Genomic DNA, 22328 nt, shown 5'->3' with positions numbered 1-22328 from the left:
CAGTGGTTTGAATATCTTTAACCTTAGTATATAGCCCTTAAACTGAAAACATATCTTCAAAGCCAAAAAACTTAAATGAGTGGTAAACTAGTTCTTTTATAAGCCATTGGTATCATACACATAATCATTTATTTCATTCATTCAAAGAAAAGCTGTTGCATCTGTTTTGTGGCAATATCAGGGACAGAATAATCAACAGGAGTTCACTGTAAAGGTTTGCACAGCGTAAATGGGAGACAGACATGCAAGTACGCGCTTAAAATATTCAGTGATGCTGCCACACATGAGGTCAAGTAGGAACATGATGAGAAAGTGCCTGGTTGTGCTGAAAGCATCAGGGCAGAAGGGGAGAGTTCTCAGAGGGGCTGAGGTTTGAGGGGAGAGTTGAAAGATAAGCAGGGGTCGGCTTGGCAGACAATGAGAGGGCATTCCAGAGGGAAAGAGATGGTACATGCCAACGTTTAGACTGTTAAAAACTTAGACTTGCTTAGAAGTGGAATGTAGTTGGAATGGCTAGAGCAGAGCTCTGCAAACTTATTTTTACATTCCTGTACCTCCTAAAAGAGTTTTGAAAAACTCTATACCCCTTCATAGGTTTCAAAAGCCACATCTAAGTATTTAACTGTGTTTAAACATTATAATTTCTGGCATATTAATTTAAATTATTGACATTATAAAATACATTTTAAATCTATTCTTGTAAATGTATCCTCAGTAGCATAATAATTTGATATTCACCATCATTCATTAAAAAAATTCATGACCGTGCACTTTTTTCAACGTTGAGAAATTATTTATTGCTCGTCTTTTCTCTTTGAATTTGTGTTTCCATTTAATTTCTTCTACAGAACTTTATACTAATGTAACACACACATATATATTTTTTCAGTCTTTAGTCACCTATTTCTCTGCTAAAACATATTTTGAGTAAAACAATGGTTTTGTGATAATTTTTAATTAAATTTTTTATTTTGACATAATTGTATGTTCATATGTAGTTGCAAGAAATAGTACAAAAAGGTTCCACATACCGTTTACCCATTTTCCTCCCGTGGTAATGTCTTGCAAAAGCTGTAGTATAATATCCCAAACGGGATATTACCATTGATACTGATCACAGATTATAACATGTTAGAATTCTCTTCTCAATTGATATTAGCTTTTGAAATGATTACTTGTCCAAAATTGATCAAAACAATATTTTAAAATGTGGATTAATGACTAGTAAACAAAGTGGAAGATGCATATTTAATGAGATGAGAGTGACTTTTCTCCACCAGGTTAGTTAGTTCTTGTGTCAGTGGATGGAGAGTAATTATTGCTATAATGAGACAGGATTAAGCATCGGTTATATTCCCTTTTTTCTTTTACAGCTCTAAGTGCTGAGAAACTTTGTTCCCATAAATAAGTAGATGGGGGAAAAGCATTCCGTTTGACTGAGTGGATGGTGTTGCCCAGGTAGAAAATATAGAAAAGGGAGGAGCAAAAGGGGAGCCAGTTTGGTCTTGGATGTATTGAATTTGGGGTCTCTACAAATTTGACCATGAAAGGGACCTCCACAGAAGCAGAGGGAGGAGCAGGACTTAGGAGTGTACCAGGCACCAAAGGAGAGAGGAGGCTGAGAGGGTCCCTTGTGGTCCACAAGCACAGCCACTGCAGAGAGATGAACTGAGTGCGAGGACGTCGTGGGCAGGCTAGAGACGGCCGTCTGTCACCCTCTGGCACAGAGGTTAGACACTCCACGGTGTCCCCCTAAGTGTTCTGGGGAACGTCTGTGCTGCCCAGGAACATTCGAAGATCCTGATCAGACCACAAGCAACATACCCCAAGCATGGGCCCGAGAACCACATGGGAGGGAACTTGAACCTGGCTCATAATGGGGATCTAGACATACAGGATCTTCAAAGGAGTCCAGATAATGTGATCCTTGTAGGAAAAAAAAAAAAAGTCTTTGAATGATAGAGTGGGCTATGGCTTCTGATAGATAGGAACAAAAGTATCTTGAGCAAGTCACCTCTCTGGGCCTTAGTGCCCTCACACACAGGGGATAACAAGCATGAGGAAGCATCCCTGGCACATAGTAGGGCTTCTATAAATAACAGCTTCATTAGTTGTGGTAGTAGCAATAGAATTCCAAATACCATATGTCTGTGGCTCCCGATTCTGGCTGTGCACTCAGCCTCCCACCTCATCTCCTACCTAGAGATTTTAGTGCCCTAGAAAGATGTTGGTTCCTTTATAAAGAAAAGAAAGGGTGTTTTTAGGTGTCCAATTGCTTGCAGTGGTAAAGCAGCTTATAACAAGTAAAGGGAGTTCCCTTGTCAGTCACAGAAGGAAAGAATGAGTGATCATTGGCATATTGAGGGAGATGGGTGGCTGCTGGGTCGGGGTCTGGGGGTGTCATGGGGCCCCATGGGCTGGGGGAGAAGAGCTACCACATGAGTGACGTAGGTGTGGTAGATATCCGGGGGCAAGCAGAGCGATGGCTGTGTGGTGGTGGTGGGGGGTGAAAGCGGTAGCAATGAGCTCAGAGGTGAGACATCTCTTCCTCACCTAGGGCTTTTGTACGGGGTCCCCCGGGACAAAGCTTGACTTCCTCCTAACCAGCCAGGGTGTGACGGCAATTGTGACGCATTTATGCACAATGTGGGTGAGACCTCAGGTGCTGAGAAACAGACATGATCTGACAAGTGGGAAATCTTTGATGATCTCAGCCCAGGCGTTTCTGCAGAGTGTGGGTGCAGGAACCAGAGTGGGAGAGGTGGCAGAGTCTGCGGGGCGTAAACCGTGGTGCGGCTCAGTGATGGACTGGAGCAGAGCAGATTTCTGCCCGTCCCTACTACGTCTTCTCCACCCTAAGCCAAAGCAGAGGGATTCTACCCTGAGATAAGGAAGTAAACAAGACGTGTGAACTGGGGCACACCATGTCCATGTGAAGACTTACAGAATCACTAATGAGAAAGGCTACAGGACATGAACAAGATGAGGACTGTCCCTGGGAATTACCCACTGGCTGCTGCTGTAGGTTATTTAATTGTCAGAAAGCGGCATTCAACAAATGGGTTATTTTAGGTGCCTTGAAGTTTCAGAAGTAGTGAGCACACTTGGACATTGAAATTTTAGAACAAAATTGCCCTAGGATATGAACTACATGCCCTGAAATTGGGGTGCCCCAAAGACAGGTTAATGCATTTATAAGTAGGTGGAGTAAATGATCAGCTTAATATGTGATGACTTGAGAGATTGCCTCTCTTAAAACATCTCCTCGTAGTCACTGAATCCTTGGTGCCCAGAGCAGTACTTGACGCTGCATAGGTGCCCAATAAATGCTGAATTAATAAATGAATTAAAGGGAATATCTTTCCCATTCATACTCTGTAGTGCCTAACATTCTAGCATAAAGGGGTGTGTGTGTGTGTTTGTGTGAAGCACCGCCCTCATCCAGAAGCAAGAAAAGGATTACATCATAGGTATCCAAGGCCTGGTAACATCTTCAGTTTTCATTAGTCAAATTACTTTCCTCCCATGATATGGGAGTGGTCAGAAAGCCCGGAGTGCTTGTCAGTTGTGGGTAAGAGTGGCTGAAAGGGTATAAAAGGAGACAAAAAATGACATCGGACTTTGCAAAGTCTTTACTCTCTACACATTCTTCTCTTGGTTCAGTCTTGCCCAGAACAAGGACTTCTTTCTCATGAGACCACAGGCTGTAAAACTAAGAAGCCAACACAAGATTTGAAGATGAACGGTTCCTGGGCTGGTTCTGTTAAAAGTGTGCTGCGTTTCTGATAAACGCTTGTGACTTTCATTTTTTTTACTCTTTTCTATTCTTTCTCTCCCTTTGTCTATCAGCCCATCTCTGCCACTTTCTTCCCTTGCCCTGCCCTGAAGTGCTCCTTCCTCAGACCCCCACGCACACTTTGAGAGCTTTGTCCTTTCATTGTGAAGAGTGTATTTTGGGAGCGTGTTTCAGCCGGGAACTGGAAGTATTTACGAAGGCACCTGCAGACCAGCTTTCAACCTCCTTGTTTTATGGGCATATAGCATTCAGCCCTAAAAGTTTTACAGAACTGTTTTAAAGTCATTTCTACTCATGTCCTTTCCTTAAACTGCCTGAGTTTTTTTTTTTTTTAATTAGAAGTGACTTTGGGGATCATTCTCCTTGCCACGTGCCACTCCGGCGGTCTTGTGCTGAGAGGCTGGGAAAAGCCAGTTGAAACTTGGGAATAAGCATCACCTTGGGAGCGTGGCTGTCTGTTACTGAGATTTCATCTTCTAATCAGCGACTTCTCTCTCTTCTCTTTTCCTGCACCACCCCTTGGACCACACAGCAACCCTGTCTTACTGTTTTAGTTTGTGTCTTATAATCAAAGCTGAAAGGTCTTCTAGGAAGGCATTTGTTCTCTCTGCCAGTCCGTTAAACAACAGCTGTGCCACACATGGCCACCAGTTGCTAAATCCAGGGAGCCCCATTCATACTGTGTTCTATGCACAAGTTAGTGGTATTGGCACGTATTGAGTTCAAGTTCCAGTACGCATATTCAGGGATGCAAGAAATGTAACTTTTGTTTATTCTTCTCTAATTGAACTTAATTTCTATTTTGAGCCCCTGTGTTGCTGGGTAGTAGAAATTTATTCTTAAAACAATTGAGTTCCTTTTGCCTGGGGCAGTATCTAACTGTACAGATGGTTTCTAAATGCTAAGACAGTAGGGGGGAGGATGCATTTGGTCTTTAGTCATCAGGTGATGCTGTTCACCTGAGATAACCCTCGTTCCCTTCACAGAGTCTTCCACCTTCAGGGATTCTCTGGAAGGCTGTCACCCTTTCCTCTTAGCCTGAATGGTCGGCCCTTTTCTTTAGAACTAGGCACCTTAGAAATCCATCACTGGAATGAGGCATGTTGCCCCCTTCCCAGTTGTCAGATCACATGCACCTAGTTTGAATCTTTATCCCTTTACTGGGGGTCTCAAATGATGGAGTAGAGTCCATTCTATCTGGACCCACCACTAACCGTATATTCCCATTAGTTCCTTTTTGGCTCTTTTATCTTCCTCCAGCTTAGGAGAATCTTTTCTAGGCTAAGATGTGGTGGTGGTATTAGTAACATGAGGCAAGGATTCCTGTTCTCCATTTATCCATCACGCTGGCTAAACCATGGAGTCCTCTCAGGACCCCAGTGGCATGGGCTTTGGGAACCTCACAGCCAGAAAAGGACTTCTTTCCTTGCTTTTCACTCTGTCACATACCTCCTAGTAAGGTAATAAATAAACGCAGGAAAGTCTGGCTATAGAGTAAGGCGGGAGGAGGCAAGGAAACACTTGGGTGAAATGTTAGTATTTCCAAAATGTCGCCCCTCAGTCCACACTAATGCTCCAACGTTTCCCCTGAGTAAGTGCTCCCAGTCTGGTCATCAGCCCCTTCCCCTGAGTAAGTGCTCCTGGTCTGGTCATCAGCCCCTAGGAAGCCTTGTAGGATGGAGGTTGGGGAGTGAATGAGAGTAGAGAGAGTCTGATATGGTCTCAGAGTGAAGACTGAGGGGCCAAGGTATGGCTGAAAAACATATAGTGGCATATCTTTCTACTTTCTGTTTCAATGTGGCAGGTGAGAGCAGAGAACACAAAGGAAGGGATTCCACTGTAGGAGAGGAAATCCCATCCCTCCCATTCTATCGCCATATTTTATCCCTCAACTGTGTTTCAGTGTTGTCCTCCCAGATGATGAAGAAACAAACACAGACAGTGGTTTTGAATATAGGAAATGATCATTATATTCTCTATAACTAGAGAAGTGGGGAGGAAGAGATTACTGACATGATAGAAAAAGCTGTCTTATATAAATCTGACCTTACAGCAAGATCTATGAAGAATTAAGCTTATAGTCCAAATCCATTACGATTTCCTCTCTTCCAACAATCACTAGTTTGAGGCTACTGCAAATGATTTTTGAATGCCAATATGTTGTCTAGGAAGAGAATGGACACTGGTCTGTTTGCAACTCTGTCCAATGCATTTCCATCTTCTGGGTACCTATGGGTCTCAAGAGAAGAATAACATGGAAACAAAGCATGAGCAGCTTGGGAGCAAATCAGAGCTCCTCATGTGGGGGTGTTTGTCTACCTTGGCCGGTGATGTCTGGTTTCACTCTTGGGGGTCTGCCCTGTTTGTGGTCAGACTCTAGCTTCCATCCTCTTGTTGAATGAAGATGGTTAGGTGGGAGCCAGTGAGGGGTGTGGACAAATGAGCGTGGGTGGCCAGGCTGCATTATGTAATGACAGTAATATTGACAAATGATCTGATGCACATGTTGAGTTACTTTGTCCTAGGAAATAAGCTAAATGCTTATTTATCTACTACTTTGATCTTCATAACAACCGTATGAGGTAGGAACTCTTCTTATTACCATTGAACAGATCAGGAAATAGCCTTGAGCACTTTAAAGGAATGTCTCCCCTAATAAGGATCAGTACCTTTCCAGTGAGTGTGCGCAGCCAAAGAAGGGGCCCCGCTCCCTCCAGAGGCCGCCTGGTGTGAGAGAGGCTCCTGTGCAGTGGTGTGAGGACCCACTTGTGACCGCTCGCAGGCTGACCCATGCTGCTGGTAATGAAAATGGAGGCGAGCGTGGGGCATAGGTGTCCACTTCAGAAGATGACGATGGTTTGTTTGAATGTTCATGTGAAATGGTCCTGGAAAGCAGCATTTTGTATTATCTTTTCCTTATTTCTATTGAGTTTCTCCTAGAAAAGCATTGCTCATTTCCCTGAAAGGGTGGACTCAGTAGCTCCGCAGCCTCTTGCCGGTCAGACCCAAATGGCAGAGAGGGCAGAAAGGAGCTGCCGCTCTGGGGACTCAGTTTTTCACTTACTGTGTGTCACGTCTTGTTCCTTCTTAATGGAAAAACGTCCTCACCTTCCTCTTTTTAGATTTTGGGCAACATTTCTCTTCTGGAGGAAAGATTTTGAATCTTTATGCCTCACTCAGGCTTTGGCATGAATACCTGTGTGTGTGTGTGTCTGTGTGTGATTTTTTTTTATCAAAATGTGAAAGAACTTTTATAAACTAAACCATGAAATAAATGAATGTCTTTCTTACCCATATGGGTGTATCAGGGTGTATGTCTCTGAGTGATTAAAACTCGCTCCCCTAACGATTTAGCCAGTTTGATTTGGTTGGAATAGAGGGAGTGAGAGCAGCGTGGGACCCCTGTGCACAGGAGAGAGGAGGGAGGGTGGGAAGGGTGTAAGGATGAACAGGCAGGGCATCTGGATCCCTTGACCGTCAGTAGCGGATCCAAGAGTAGGATGTCTGTGTCTGCTCGTTCCTGGACTTTTGCCTTTCCCTCAGGCTGCTGAGAAGTGGGAGTCTAGGAACACAACTCACCGAGCCCAGGTGGTGACAGTCCATGACACGGGTTCCTTCACGCGGCATTTATGATGGTCTCACACAGCCCTGCGTGCTAACTCTTAGAGGCGCTGGGTGAGAAGAGGAAGGAGTCTGAGCCATAAACCCGAGGAGCCCCTCCCTTCCAGATGAAGAGATCCAGCAGAAGGTTAGAGAGCAGGGCCACTGCCACACAGCTACTTAGGATCAGGACCGTATTTCAGATTCCTTAAGTTCTAGTCCATAGCGTTGAGGTCAAGCGGAAAGAATTATTATGAGAGGTCCAGGGTCTTGGACTTTTTCCTTAACATATGTCAGTTACCCCTAAATTAGAATATGCACTGTTCTCTACAATGCACGTAGAGTAACTAAACTCATTACCACGTGTTCCATACAGATGATTTGGGGCCAGAAGTATCATCTCTCTGGAATCAAAAATATAATTGTCAGTGAGTGTGTTCAAAGGCTTATGCTTTTCATTAAAATGTAAATGCTGTCTGGTTAAATCTACATTCGCCTGTTTGGGGAGTGAGTGTTAAGGGTGCTGAGGAGGAGAACCCTGGCCAGCTGTCCTGGGTGTGGAGATTTGCTGGGAATGTTGGAGATTTGCTGGGAATATTGAAGATTTGCATTTCTACATTTCTTCCTCCACTTATAAATAACCAGGCTTATTGAAAGGAGACTGTGAATCTGTGAATCTTTGTAGATTTTGAAAAAAAAATCTCATTTGGAGTTGAAGCAGAGACTTTTAGAGGTTGGTGAGATGCCCACTCGTGTCATGACCACCCATATATCCACTTTGAGTGGCCCCGGGGCCACACTGCCACCCCACACGGTCTTTCAGACATGCTCCTCCTTCCAGGAGCCTTTTTTCTGTTTGGCTCTAATTCATTTCTCTACTGCTGGTGGAGATTTCAAGACGACTTGGCCTGGGCTGACCGTAGAATGAGGAGCTGTTTGATATTTACTCAGAGGCAGGAAATATGGATAGGAAATAACGATTGACTGGGAAATGTTTTGGTCTTTGGTAGTGTTTCCTGAATTGTGCTTCAAGTAATGCAGCATTCCAGATGTCAAAAACTGTTCTACCCCAAATAGGTTCTGTGCTCAAATGTTTGGAGAACAAAGGGTTAAACAAAATTGCTGCAGGACTTTTCAGGGCCTTGAGCTTAAGGGTTCTCAGGTACAATGTGAATCTTCTGGAGGAGGCTATATGGCATGCTACATTTTTCTCAAGCATATTTAACCACTGATACTACTTGTTTTTTTGTTGTTGTTGTTGTTGTTTGTTTTGTTTTGTTTTTGTTTTTTGCAAAGTATCAGCTGGGACCAGAGTTTATAAACACAAGTTGGGAAAAACCACTCAGCATACTTAAAATTTATAGGCACATTGTAGCCTTTCAAAGTTGGATTTCTGGCAAATTGGTGTAGGCAATTTAGAGAGAACAGAAAAGTGTTCCCTTAGAGTCTTCATCGATGTGAAGGTCGGTATTGCTGTTGGAGAACTGAGACCATAATGGTGAACTTTGATGATGATGATTACTGCAACTGAACATGTAAGCCCGAAAGGGTAGGCATCTCAAAAAGTGGAAATACTGCATCTCACCATGTTTATTCAAATACTGGGCACCCTGGATGTGATTGAAATAGATCTGGTTTCAAATTACTTTCTAGTTTTATGTTGACATAATAATGATGCACAGATGAGTGAAATATACAGAAAATGTTTTTATAAAAGGAAAAAAAGATAACGTTGGAGAATAAGAGTTTTTTTTTTTTTCTGGAAGTCACAGAAGTGATAAACAAGGAAGATGAGGTCTAGCTTTGTTTTAGATGTGAAAGTGGACAGTGTATCTCAGAACAAGTCTGAGCATGGCTTGGTTAATGTCTGAGTAGACTGGGAAAAACCAGAACTTGGATTTAGAAAATGCCCTTTGCAGTAAGGTATTCATTAAAAAGGCAGACTGAGCTGCTCATTACAGAGACCAGTGGATGCGGCACCAGATACCCTGGTGATTGTGTCCTGCCCTTGAAACCAAGTACGTACTTGTCTATAGGGCACTGTATAGAGATGAGGGGTGAGACCTAGTCCCTGCCGTATGATCTAGTAAAAGAAAGGTGGGGCTATTCTTCTGGAGTACTGACATAGGAAGGGCTTAAGTAGCAGAATGAAACAAAAATTGGGAACTGGAATCAGATGTAAGACACAAGGGCAGGGTCAGCCTGGAAACACAGGTAGGGTGACTCTGGACCCCAGAGGATTGGTTCAGAGCTCTTGACATTCCCTGTTCCAGGTCCTAGACATGAGGGTGGGACTGAACCTGACAAGTTTTATGAGTGAAGAAGGAAAGTTTTCCAGGGATAGAGGAGAGAGGCAGGGATTGGGGAACTAGACAGAAGTTGGAACCCTCAGAGATCCTTAGTCTTTTCCTTTTCCTTGTGGCATATAGTGATACCACTAGGTTTTTCATCGAAGCCCAGATTTAGTGCAGGGAACTTGAAACACCTCCCTTGGTGTTCTCAGGGCGATTTGAGAGGAGTGAGGGTGGCACATAGTCCTGTAGTGCCTGCGACTTTGGGAATTCCATGGTAGTTCAGTTGGACTTTTGTCTCAATGGTTATCAGCTCCTTGAGAGTAGGGGTCATAAAATCAGAAGCAGCACATACAGCGGTCTTTTACTAAACTCCCATAATGTGCCAAATGCTTAAAAAAGGAAGTAAGTCTTATCATCACTTTATAGACAACAAAACTGAGCTTCTGGACAGTCAGATAGCTGTTCAAGTTCTGAGAATCCCATGTGCTTGCACTTAGACCAATGGCTCTCAACATGAGAAGTTTTAAAAAATACTGAGGCGTGTACCCAATCCTCAAATACCTGGATTCACTTCACTGGGGTTGGCATTTGGACATCTGTATTTTTCAACCCCACTAGGTGATTTTTAACGTGCAGCCAGGGCTGAGAATCCTGTCCCTCCACTGTGTCGTCTCGTCTGTGCTGTTGTCCCCGGCACCTAGATCTACGTTCACCCGCGACGAAAGTTAAAGACATGTTTATTGGTTAGTTCAAAAGGTGTTTGTGGCCAGAGGGAAGAGCAGGGAATGAATGCTGCTGGAAGTTATATAGTGCCCCCTTAGAGGCTGGAATTGAACACTTAATGTCTATCAGAAGACAAGGGGTGGCCGTTGCTTACATGCTTAGAGATGCTTTGCAAACCTTCCATTGCAGGTGGTGTTGTCCTCAACCCGGCCTATTACGGCATGCCTGGCCACACCAACATCATGATCCACGAGGTGGGGCATGTCCTGGGACTCTACCATGTCTTCAAAGGGGTCAGTGAAAGAGAATCCTGCGATGACCCCTGCAGGGAGACGGTGCCGTCCATGGACACAGGAGACCTCTGTGCTGACACTGCCCCGACTCCCAAGAGTAAGCTGTGCCAGGATCCAGAGCCCACCAATGACACCTGCGGCTTCACCCACTTCCCAGGGGCTCCATTCAGCAACTACATGAGTTATACAGGTATCACAAGAGTCTTGATGTGTTTGGTTTTTTTTTTATTAAGATGACAGGGGAGCCCTTTGGGGCTGGGAGGGTGGAGGTATGGGGATCAGAGAGGATTATCACGCAGTCAGTCATGCCAGAGAGTTGAAATGTATTTATTAAGACATACCCTCTTTTTTCATGCCTTTGAAGAACTTATAGAACTACTAAGATATTAGGGGTCTCTTTGACTAGATTCTCCTCCACTAAAAATTAAAAGAAAAACACACTTCCATCTTGGAGAGTTAAAAGGAGGGACAAAGCCAAAAGCTCTCTTGAGATCCCGTTGACCTCTAGAACTTGGTTATTTTGGTTCTTTCCCACATTCTTGGGAATTTACTCGAAGGAGAGTCCAAAAGTGATGGACAAAGAGGTTTCTGGGTCAAGGTGGCTGTTTGTACTATTTTTGAAGTTAGTCAAGAAGATGACCCTGGTTAATTTTAAACTGAGTTCCTTTTATTTTTATGTCGTTTTTTAAAGTATCTGATTCTCTTCTTCCAGTATCGGCCAAGGGTTGATTCTTAACTTGCCTACAAAAAAAAAAGTGGTGCCATTTTATTTTAAAAAAAAAAATGGTGCTTTCCTGGCCCTGGGAACAACTATATCGTCTGGTTTCTTTATCGTGGATTTGCTTCTTCTTTGTCCTCTCACGCCTTCCCTGTTTCTATCAAAAAGTAATCGTAGTCATTGTCTCCTGATAATAGACTTAAATTTATTCCTAAAATTAAGGACTTCTTTGATCTGATGACTTATTTCCGTGGTAAAAGAAGGAGGTAATTTTTCTATAAAGTCCAGGGGCTTGTTTGGTGATAAATTCTGGAACTAGCTAACAAAGAAAAAAAAGCGATAAACAACAAGACCCTCGCCGGGCCTTTGAAGGGAGGAAAGAGCGGGGAGCTGTCCTTTCGGTGACCCACCAGAGGTTTCCTATCTAAGGCTCAGGTTGGTGCAGGATTCCGGTGCCTCAGATTCATCAGGACAGGCGTGCCTGTGTCCCCCAGGAAGCACGCAGTGGCCCTCGCCAGAGCAGGGGACTAGGCAGGGGGCCGCAGAGGGGACATCTAAGAAGCAGAGGGAGTGTTTGGTGCAGTTTCATGGGAAAAGGCCTCAAAACTAAGATACCTCCTGTTCTAACCCTGTGGATAGTGTACCTGACAGGAAATTTTGCCAGCCCCAAAGGGAAGTTGGGGACCTCCATCCCCAGTCCTGCTGCCTCCTTGACTTTTTGGTTGTCTCATCTCATGAGCATTTCCGCTGAATGCTCACTAACGGTGGCCAAAGTCACAGAGCATGAAGCAGGTGCCTGCAGTTCCGCAAGTGTTTGTGAATTGAAAGGCCGTGTGCTGAAACACTGCCATCTTGTGGTTTCCTGAATAAGCAGTGTCAGTTCAGAGCAACCCGGCACCCCAGGGCGCGAGCCTCACCCGGGTCCAACATCGAGGTAAACATCAAGCCCAGGTTGCTTTGGAGATAAGTGAGTGCTCTGCCTCCTCTCTCCCGCTTCCAGCCTAGATGCTTTCCAGACCTGGGTACCTTTATTCATTCGACAAGTGTTTATGGAGCCGTTAAGAGCGAGACGTTGTGTTAGGTGCTGGTGACTTAGGCCCGAACAAAGCAAAATCTGTCCCTGCCTTGGTGAGTGGACTTTACCGGTTAAAACCTCCATCTCTCCTGTTCCCTTTTTCCGTCTCCGCAGATGATGACTGCACTGACAGCTTCACCCCCAACCAGGTGGCCCGAATGCACTGCTACTTGGACCTCGTGTATCAGCAGTGGAGTCAAAGCCGGAAGCCCACCCCCATCCCCCTCCCGCCCATGGTCATCGGGCAGACCCGCAAGTCCCTCACTGTCCACTGGCTGCCCCCGATTAGCGGAGTTGTGTACGACAGGTGAGAGGGGCGCTGGCCCTAGGAGAGCGGGGGTCTTCCCCAGTGGCATTTCTTATCAACAAGGGGACGGACGTGAAGTCGGGGCAACGCCAGTCTGGAGCCGCGCACTTGAGCCCCGCTGCTCAGGACTGCGCCCGCCAGCCGCTCAGCACTCATCCCCTGAGCGGAGCTCCCGGGGCTCCCGCGTCGGCCGGTGGTGCAGCGTGTGTGCCCGCTCCTTGGCGAGGGGCGTGTCGGGTGTCTCCTTCTGTCACGTCTGGTGGGCTTCCAGGAGCTGTGAAGAGGTTGACACATGTGATACAAATGACCTGACAAAACTGAGGTGGCCCTTGTCACCTGTCTAGGCCTTTGTATGAGGGTGGAACAGGTGTATAAAGACTCACTACTTGCGCAGTGGTGTCCGGAGGAGGGGAGGGGAGGTGTGTTCCTCCAGGCAGTTCTGGGGGTGGGTGGTGGCCGGCTACTCACTGCCACAAGCTGCGTGTCAGGGCTTAACTGGCTCGTGGGGGCGCTCCGAGTGTCGTCCCTGCCTCCTGCTGTACCCCGTGCCTGCCCCGCTTACACCTACTGTCGTATGGAATTGTCATCAGCTGTTCATTTTCCTAACTGCCCCACTCACCGGGCAGCTCCTTGGGGGCGGGACTGTGTTTTGTGCCTTTGTCTCTTGGTCGCCACAACAAACACCTAATACACAGATAGATGTTGACTCACAGGGGGAGCTGATGGCGCTCAAACGGCTTTGTGGGACTGCGGGGGCTAAGTGCCATCATGCACTCAGGATACACTCGGAAAGGAGTGCGGCCAGGAGGTGTGGGGGTCGTTGGTTTTATGGGCTCGGTAACTTCACATGCTAACAAGTGGGAGCATTATTTCAGTGACGATGGGGAAGGGGCTGGGATTCCCAGAAACTGGGCCATCATCACTCACCCTTTGACCTTTCATGGTCAGCCTTGAAACTGTCCTGGCACCTATAGGAGTGCCATTCAGCATGCTATTGTATTTCAATGAGTGTATATTGAAGCTCAAGGTCCACAGGGAGTTGAATCTTCCACCATCTTGGTGCTACTTGCTGTGTCATTCTTTCAGTGGTTGTGCCCTGCCCCCTTCCCTCCTGTCTCACTTGCCCTGAGCCCAAGCCTTGCTATCTAAGTGAGCAATCCAAGGCAGAGAGAAGCATATGGTGGCTAGCCCAAAACCCCACGGCTAGAGTAGAGGGGAGTTGCAGGCATCCCCTGGAATTTCAGAAATGGGGGATATGGAATTGGTTATTTCCTTGAATTTAGAGCTCTCTCATTTAGCAGGTAGGTAGCCCCTCTTCCGTGTGTCACATTTCCCTCCTGGGTGTCAGATCCCAGCTAGGGAGCTGAACGTCCCTGAAGCAAGATTCCATGCACTCCAGCTCTGCTGAAAGCCTGGGAGAGAGGACAGGGAGAGACAGCGAGGATGGGAGGAAGCAGGCGAATCATTTTTCAAAGCGATCTTCCCAGCCTTCTGGGGTCTTGCTCCCTGTCCTTGATGCTTTGGTGTACATTTAATGCACAACGTCACTTGGACCCCGCAGTCCTACAAAGCAGTTTAGAACATCACCAGCTCCCATCATCTCACTGGCTCCCTCCGTGAGCCAGCATATATCCCTGTGATGTGAGTAAGAATCCTCTTCCTGAAAGTCTGACCTTGTGCGGCTTGGGTCGCTCTGGCCGAACAGTAGGTCCTCTGTGGGCATGTGCAAACCCGTGTTTTACATCAGTTTATGTAACACGTGTAAACAATTTAATCTTTCAGTGCTCTCTCTGGTACAAACGTTACGATAAAGCAGACATCAGCGCTGGCTTGCCGCGAGTCTGTTGGCAGGAAAGGCTGCAGTTGGCTTCCTTTTCTCAGCGAGGTGGGCTACAGGGCTGAGGCCTCCCGACACGTGCATCGGGGAGACTCACGTCACATACCCGGCGATGTGTGTCACGCCTGGAATTGTGTTTACTCCTCCCCAGTGGGTGTTTGGAGCCTTTATGTCAGAGAGCAGCCCAGCCACGCACTCGGCAGCAGCCCCGGAAGAGCCAAGCGCATCAGGGAAATGTGGTTTGGAGTTGTGTCCACACCAGAAGCTGGGTGCTGCCTGGAGTCAGAGGTTGGAGTGAACGACACCTTTTCATTGCCAAAGTCCCGGACCCTTGCTGGTGTTTGGGAACTTGCTCAGAAGAATTAAGAGACTTGTTGTGACTTCAGGCAATTTCCTTAATCTCTCTGAGCCGGAGTGTCCTCATTTGTAAACAGGCTTCTTACGGGGATTAGGAAATAATTTATGAAAAGCACCTACTGGGGCCATGCCAGCTATATAGAGTGATTAATAGATAGGAGCTGGGAGCATGATTATTAGCAATGCTGCTTTTCCATTATATTGCAAGATTTGGCTTTTCTCCCCCAGCCTGTTGAGAGACCTTGATTTGATGCCTCTGTTTTCAGATGTATAGTTCACAGCTGGGCTTCTACGAGCTGGTAGGTATAAAATAAGCCACAAGGATATATTTACAACATGGGGGATATAGTCAATATTTTATAATAATTATACATGGAGTATCACCTTTAAAAGTGATTTGTATATCATATACATGTGACTTACAGAATATTGTACAGCATGTATACTTAAATAAATTAAGAAGAAAGAGGAAGTATCTGCGACTGGCCTCATCAAGTGATTTCCCCTGCTTACTTAGCTGTTGTTGTCTTTACCTCCTCAAGATATGGTGCTTGAAGAGCTGTTTTTTTAATTGATGTGTAGAAGTGTCTTTGATTTACAATGTAAGTTTCAGGTGTACAGCAAAGCGCTTCAGTTCTACATGTACACAATTATGTATATATTTTTTCAGATTCTTTTCCATTACAGCTCATTATAAGAAAGTGAATATACAGTTGGTCCCTGTTGTTTATTTACTTTATATACAGTAATGTGTGTATCTGTTAATCCCAAACTCCTAAGCTATCCCTCCCCTCTTTTGCTCCCTGGAAACCGCAGTTTGTTTTCTATGCCCATGAGTCTGTTTTGAAGAGCTCTTTATGGATGTAGTAATAGTCTCAGGGATGCCCATACGGTAAGGTCTCACAGAGGGGCTGCTGAGGCCAGTCCCTGTCCTAACTGCTGGACATAAAAGAATAGAGCTTGGTGTGGACCTGCTCATTGGCAAAGGGGAAGGAAAGGGAACGGGAATTCTCAGCACCGCAGGTCAGTGCCCCAAGACAGGAGCCAGAAAGTGCAGTGGGGGCCCAGTGGGGAGAGTGCTGGCCCTTCAAAGCAGTCAGGCTAAGTGCCACTGCAAAGGTTACATTGGCTTGGGTTTTGAAGAATGAGTAGGAGCTTGCTAAACAGAGAAACTTGGAAAGGCTGTTTAGCAGGAGAGAGAATAGCACGTTTCACGGAGCTGTGAAGTATAGGATGTATTTGGGAAATGGTGATTATTTCTTGTGATGAGGACGTAAAATAAAATTCATGAAGGAACTGAAGTAGGTAAGGCTGGAGCTGTCTTCTGAAGCACCTTGAATCATGGTGAGGAATTTAGATATGTCTCTATAGGCGCTGGAGAGCCAAGGGGCGTGACATTTCGTATGACTTTTATGTGTGTGATTAAAAGTAGAGAGTCTACAACATAAAACCACATATAGTTAATAAGTTTACTGTGAAAGCTGTTGTCTGTTTTAGTCAGGGGAAGGCAAGGAGCCTTTGGATAACTTATTGAGAGTCAGTGTAAAAGGAATTTTATGTTGAAAGATTCAGATTGTAATTATTCTGTGTTGACTGTTCCTAGGATGGAAGCCCTCTTTCATCTCCACAGGCCTCCTTTATGACTTAGTTAAATTCTTCTGCTTCATAACCTTGAGATTTTCATGTCACTATGAATTTTGCAAAGATGAGGTCTGTACAAGAAGGACGTGAGTCGAGAAGCTATTGTGTTCCCAGTTACCCCCTAGGGCCTCACTACCCATGGCCACTCCCCTGCCCTCAAAGGTCTTCTGAATTTCGTTATCCCAGTTCATCTGATCTCTTCTCCCCATCTCTCCCCCCACCCACTGTTTTCCCAGGGTCCCCGGCAGCGTGTGTGGCGCCTGCACTGAAGACGGGACGTTCCGTCAGTACGTGCACACGGCTTCCTCCCGGCGCGTGTGCGACTCCTCGGGCTACTGGACTCCGGAGGAGGCTGTGGGTAAAGGACCATGGCATTTTCACTTACACCTTGGTGGCCACTGAGAGTGGGGGTGGATGTAAAGGGAGGAACGGGGGCGTGGTGACAAAAAGGTACTGTGTGTGTGTGTGCGTGCATGTGCGAGTGTGTGTGTGTAATTTGCTGGGTATCTCCAGGGCTCTGGGAGTGACTCTGCCTTTGTGTGGATGTCCCACGTGTGCTTCACGTGGTGGCCCAGTGGCTGTGGTGAAGCGGAGGTCAGCACAGAGGCTGGGGACTTCAGGGTGAGATGTCTCAGGCGTGTCGCATGACGCGTGCCTCCCAGTCCGTGGAGCAGCTTTGCCATATGACAACGTAAGCGGATCTCCTACTCCCCTGTGTCAGGAGGGTAATAGAGAACACATTGCAGGGAACAGTCACACACACAACCAAGCCAGTCTGGGTGGGGGGTGGGGGTGAGGTGGACTAGGTGTTCCAAACTAATCGTTCTCTGTTTTATTAGCCCATTAATCACTGGTACTGGTTGTGCTTTGGATGTGATCTGAGCTCGGCTTTGGAAGGGGGAAGATGTTTTTAGCTGTCCCCTCTCCAGTCCCTCCCCCGACTTTCTCAGTTGCACAGTCACTCACATATGTGTATCATTCCCTTTAAGACGAATTAGAGCAGAAGTGTTGTTCCAATCCAAGTCCAGAAAATGCTGTTGACATGGAGTTTCAGCATCTTTGGGTGAATGGCTTGAACTCATCCATCGTCCCCATCTTCAGTGCTTACCCGGTCATCATCCTTTTCTTTTTCTTATATTACTTAAGATCTTAAAAGCTACTCAGAAAGGTGTGTTGGACACAGTCCTGTCTGAGTTAGTTTGCAGTCTTGACTCTGACCGAAAAGAAGGAGAACATTGGTCTAAGAGTCTGTGGTGTCTCCTTGGGCTCCCAGTTACTCAAATGACAGGAGCCTTAAGGAGGAGGAGGGAACCAATGGACTCGATTGATTATATAGGACTTTTTTCAAATGAGTTTTCAGGAAGAATGGAAAGTGACTATAAAATTTACACTGGCCCTGGGTAGGACTTGTTTAAAGATTGGTATTTCATGAAAGGCCATTTTTGTGGCCAACAGTTTGTCCTGTGCTAGGGTTTGAATGCCTGTTTGACTCTCTGGCCCTGCACTTTTTTTCACTTTGATTATTGGAAAAATGTAAAGTTATCTGGTAGAGGTGAAAGGAGTTACAAGTTCTGGACAATTAGAAGACACTTGTATTGTGTCTCCAAGCAAACCAAATCCACTTTCCAGAGCTCCACTTCATATTTTAACAGAAGATCATAATAAAAACTTCCTGACAGCGCTGCTGTTGAGCTAGCTTCCAGGTGCCTTTACTCAGCTAATATCCGGGGATGACTGTTGGCAAATGCTGCTAGGAAATACTGGTCTTCCTTTGCTTTGAACATGTGAAGAATCAACTCATATTTTAAATGTGCACAATGAAAGGAACTGACTTCCCAGCGGAACATGTACAAACACATATATTTACAGATATGATCCAGATGTATTTAATGACACTTTGTGGACGTGTATTGACCACCAGCTACATCCTGAATGCTGTGAGGAGTAGAAAATTGAACCAGACATATTTGCTGCTTAAATCTCATTTTCTTGGAGAGACCTTGCCTGGCACCATGATCTGAAATAGCCCCCAGCCTCACTCCATCATTCTCTAGTCTCTTATTGGCCTTTATTTTTGTTCAGAGATGACATTACCACTTGGAATTATTTATACTTATGGCTCTTTATCTATTTATTGTTGTACCTGTCACCCTGTGGTAAGGTATGTGAGGGCAAGACCTCTCTCTTGTTCACTGCTGTATCTCCAACACCTAGATTAGTGCTAGGTGTAAAAGAGGTACCTAGTCAATTTTTGTTGAATTAATGAGTGAATGGATCCACAATATAGGGAAAAAACAATAGGGACCATAAGATGTAACACACGCACACAGACACACACACCTTTGAACTCATTTCCTCTGCACTTTGAAACATTATTTTCCAAACCTTGAAGGGCAAAAATCATTCCTGTTTCGCAGATGTCATTTGCAAATGTTTCTATGGAACGTTGTAAAGCTCTTCTGCACTAACCCAGGAAGGCAGGGGTTAAATAGTGCTTATTTTATAAATGAGGAAATCGAGGCTTAGAGAGACCCGCCACCGTGGCACAGCTAGTGCTCAGTATCGATTAGAGCCTAACTCCTGCTTCCTAATTTAGCAGTTTCCTTTCAATTCCCCTCATGTGATAGAAAAGAAACCACCTTGTATAGATTATTTCCACAGAGCTGACCTTAATACGTTTGTGATATTTGATTTTTCACCATATATTTGTGCTTGGCTACTGAATCTCCCTTTAATTTTTTTTTCCCCACTCGAGGAAAGTGTTTCTACTTCCTGCCTGCAGTTTCCTCCACAAGGTGATCTGCCTGCTTACACATACCTGAACTAAAAGGGAAGTTTCAATGTCTGGTTTTAAGGTTTGGCTAGCAGTCCATTGGCAGGACGGCTAAGGTGTGATCTTAGGGAATCAAAGAAGTTTTGTGAAGAGCCTAAATAGGATGCCACGAGGCTGCAACAAACACTGGCCTTAATCACAAATAAAGCAGGGCTTCAGAGCATTCATTTATCATACATTTTTAATAAACTAAGTGCAAAGAATTCTCCTCTGCTCAAGGATTCTGTAAGGATGTGACTCACTTTATCTGCGTGTTTCCACCTAGGATCTGGGTCCCTCCATTCCCAAGGCCATGTTGGATTTCTCTTATTCAAGGGCACCGTGTCAAGGTGCCCATTTGAATTGCTCCCCTTTTGTCCTCAGTCATACTTAACACTGAACCTACTAAGCTGACCAGCTTCCATAAGAACTTGCTCAAAGTTCTCTTCTTCAGCCTTCTTTCTGGCTGTTGATGTGGGATCCTCATTTTTAGTGCTGGTTCCTGATCATCGGTCTTTCTCCTCGTCTCCCTCAGGGCCTCCAGACGTGGATCAACCCTGTGAGCCAAGCTTGCAGGCCTGGAGTCCCGAGCTCCACCTGTACCACATGAACATGACGGTCCCCTGCCCTGCGGAAGGCTGTAGCCTGGAGCTGCTCTTCCAGCACCCAGTCCAAGCCGACACTCTCACCCTGTGGGTCACCTACCTCTCCATGGATTCCTCCCAGGCGCTCTTTGACACAGAGATCTTGCTGGAACACCAGGAGTCTGTGCACCTAGGCCCCTTAGAAACTTTCTGTGACACCCCACTCACTATCAAGCTGCACGTGGATGGGAAGGTCTTGGGGGCGAAAGTCTACACCTTTGATGAGCGGATGGAGATCGATGCAGCTCTCCTGACTTCTCGTCCCCACAGTCCCCTGTGTTCTGGCTGCAGGCCTGTGAGGTACCAGGTTCTCCGTGAGCCCCCGTTTGCCAGTGGCTCGTCCGTGGTGGTGACACATCTGCACAGGAAGTTCACAGACATGTGAGTTGGGCCGTAGGGCTTTTCTGAACCATGGGGCTTCCTGAGGCTTTGGGAGTGGGTTTGGCTTCCTTTTTCCCCATTTTTTTTTTTTTTAGCATTCTGACATGCCGTTATTTGGAAAAATGTTCAGAATCTCAGAGGGGGTTTTATTCTAAAGTGGCATAGCTGCGATGAAGACAGGTATGTCTCAGAAAGGGACAGGCAGGTGCTCTGACTCTGGATACCATCATTATGATTATGGAGAAAAGAGATTACTAGACGATGTGTTTCAGTTGGACTGAAAGTACTTACCATAAATAGGCTGATCAGAGTCACATACTCCTATCAGGTGACAAAATTTGATTTCTGATCCTTGATGTAACTTTTAAATAACCTGCCCCAGCTCCTAAACTTTCAAAGGGGATAGTCAGCTCTTCCACAGCTAAGCAGAGAAGCCAAGGGTCCTGCAGACACTGTACTTAGTTTCAGGACGTGTTCATTTCTCATTCCTCCCTTCCTCCCTCTCTCTTTCCTTCTCTTCCAGCTCTCCTCCTTCTCCTTCTGTTTTTTTTTTTCTGCATTTAGTGAGTTCCTAAGTGCCTTTGGCACTGTGTGCTCAGTGGTGGGGATACAGACTGAGATCAGATCATTGGCTTAAGGAGTTTCTGTGTCTAGTTTAGGAGACTGGTATCTCCAAAGGCAAATTCTCCTCACCTCATAATTTTCCTCGGAGAGACTGCCCCAAGGGCAGAATTTAGGGTAAAAGAAAAGTTTTATCAGAGGTGCTATATTGGATTGTTTTTACGGCATTAGAAATCATCACAAAACATACTGGATTAAAACAACAAACTTTTTCTCATGGTTCTCTGGGTTGGCTGGGTGTATTCCTCTGAGCTCGCTTGGGTCCAGGGCTGTGTGGCCCCAGATGACCTCATGCACTCGGAGGCTCAGCTAAGATGCTGGCATGGCTGGAAGGATGAAGCACTCTCTTCACATTGTCTCTCCTTCGCTAGGAGGCTTTGCCTGGACATGTTCTCATGATGGAAGGCTTTCCAGAAGTAGGGAGAGCAAGTCCGCAAACACTCACACTTTTCAAGCCTCTGCTAACATTCCTCGTGATGACATTCCACTAGGCAAAGCAGGTCACACAGTCAATTCCAGATTCTGAGGGCGGCAAAATAGATTCTATATCCTGATGAGAGAAGCAGTGAAGTCAAATCACAGAGGGGCATGTGTCTGCAGTGGGGGGAGTTTGTGACCTTTTTTCATTCTGCCATGGCTACAAAAAAGTCAAGTGTTTACCTTAATTTTACTACCTTTTTCTTCCCATGTTGGCTCTGAATTAGATGAGAAGTCAGTGAAATGGTCAAAAGTTCATACAAATAGGAGGATAGATCATGGGATGGATTTGAAAAGAAAAAATGATTATTTTTGGGTTACTTCAATAAGGCAGTTAAAATGACATTGCTATCTAACTTGATATCTCACACACACACACACACACACACACAAAACCTTTAAGGTCAATAATATCCCATTTTTATAGATGAGAGAACGAAGGGTTGACTTTAATTTGGTTGAACAGAGCTAGTAAGTGGCAAAGTCAGGATTAAAATCCAATTTTCTGACTGAGTCTCATTTTGATTCCCTTTCCTTAGTAACTGATTACCTTTTACAAACTCCGACCATTGAAGATTGGGGTTACCTGCTGCTGAATTTTCTCCCCAAGACGTGTAAACACATCCTGACGCTTGCTTCCAGTCCTTTCCCAGCCTCAGAGCGGTGTAAGACTTTTGCACACGGCTGGATGAGACATCAGACAGAAACCACCCTGTAAAAGGGAAGCCATCAAAATTGATTAGGATATAAAC

The 22328-nt window shown here is 45.5% G+C and overlaps 1 protein-coding gene across 1 annotated transcript in view; it reads left to right on the top strand.

Annotated features, from left to right (window-relative positions):
* The window catches only part of PAPPA2 (pappalysin 2), a 245644-nt gene that overhangs the window by 98508 nt on the left and 124808 nt on the right, over positions 1-22328 (top strand). The window contains exons 5-8 of the mRNA XM_006199611.4: positions 10603-10896; positions 12614-12806; positions 16878-16999; positions 19989-20478. Coding sequence (XP_006199673.2) covers positions 10603-10896; positions 12614-12806; positions 16878-16999; positions 19989-20478 — 1099 coding nt within the window. The remainder of the gene's footprint in view (positions 1-10602; positions 10897-12613; positions 12807-16877; positions 17000-19988; positions 20479-22328) is intronic.

This window comes from Vicugna pacos, chromosome 21, assembly GCF_048564905.1.
Source record: "Vicugna pacos chromosome 21, VicPac4, whole genome shotgun sequence".
Lineage (NCBI taxonomy): Eukaryota > Metazoa > Chordata > Mammalia > Artiodactyla > Camelidae > Vicugna > Vicugna pacos.
The sequence above is the reverse complement of the archived record's forward strand: the minus strand, read 5'-3'. Positions and strand labels throughout refer to the sequence as shown.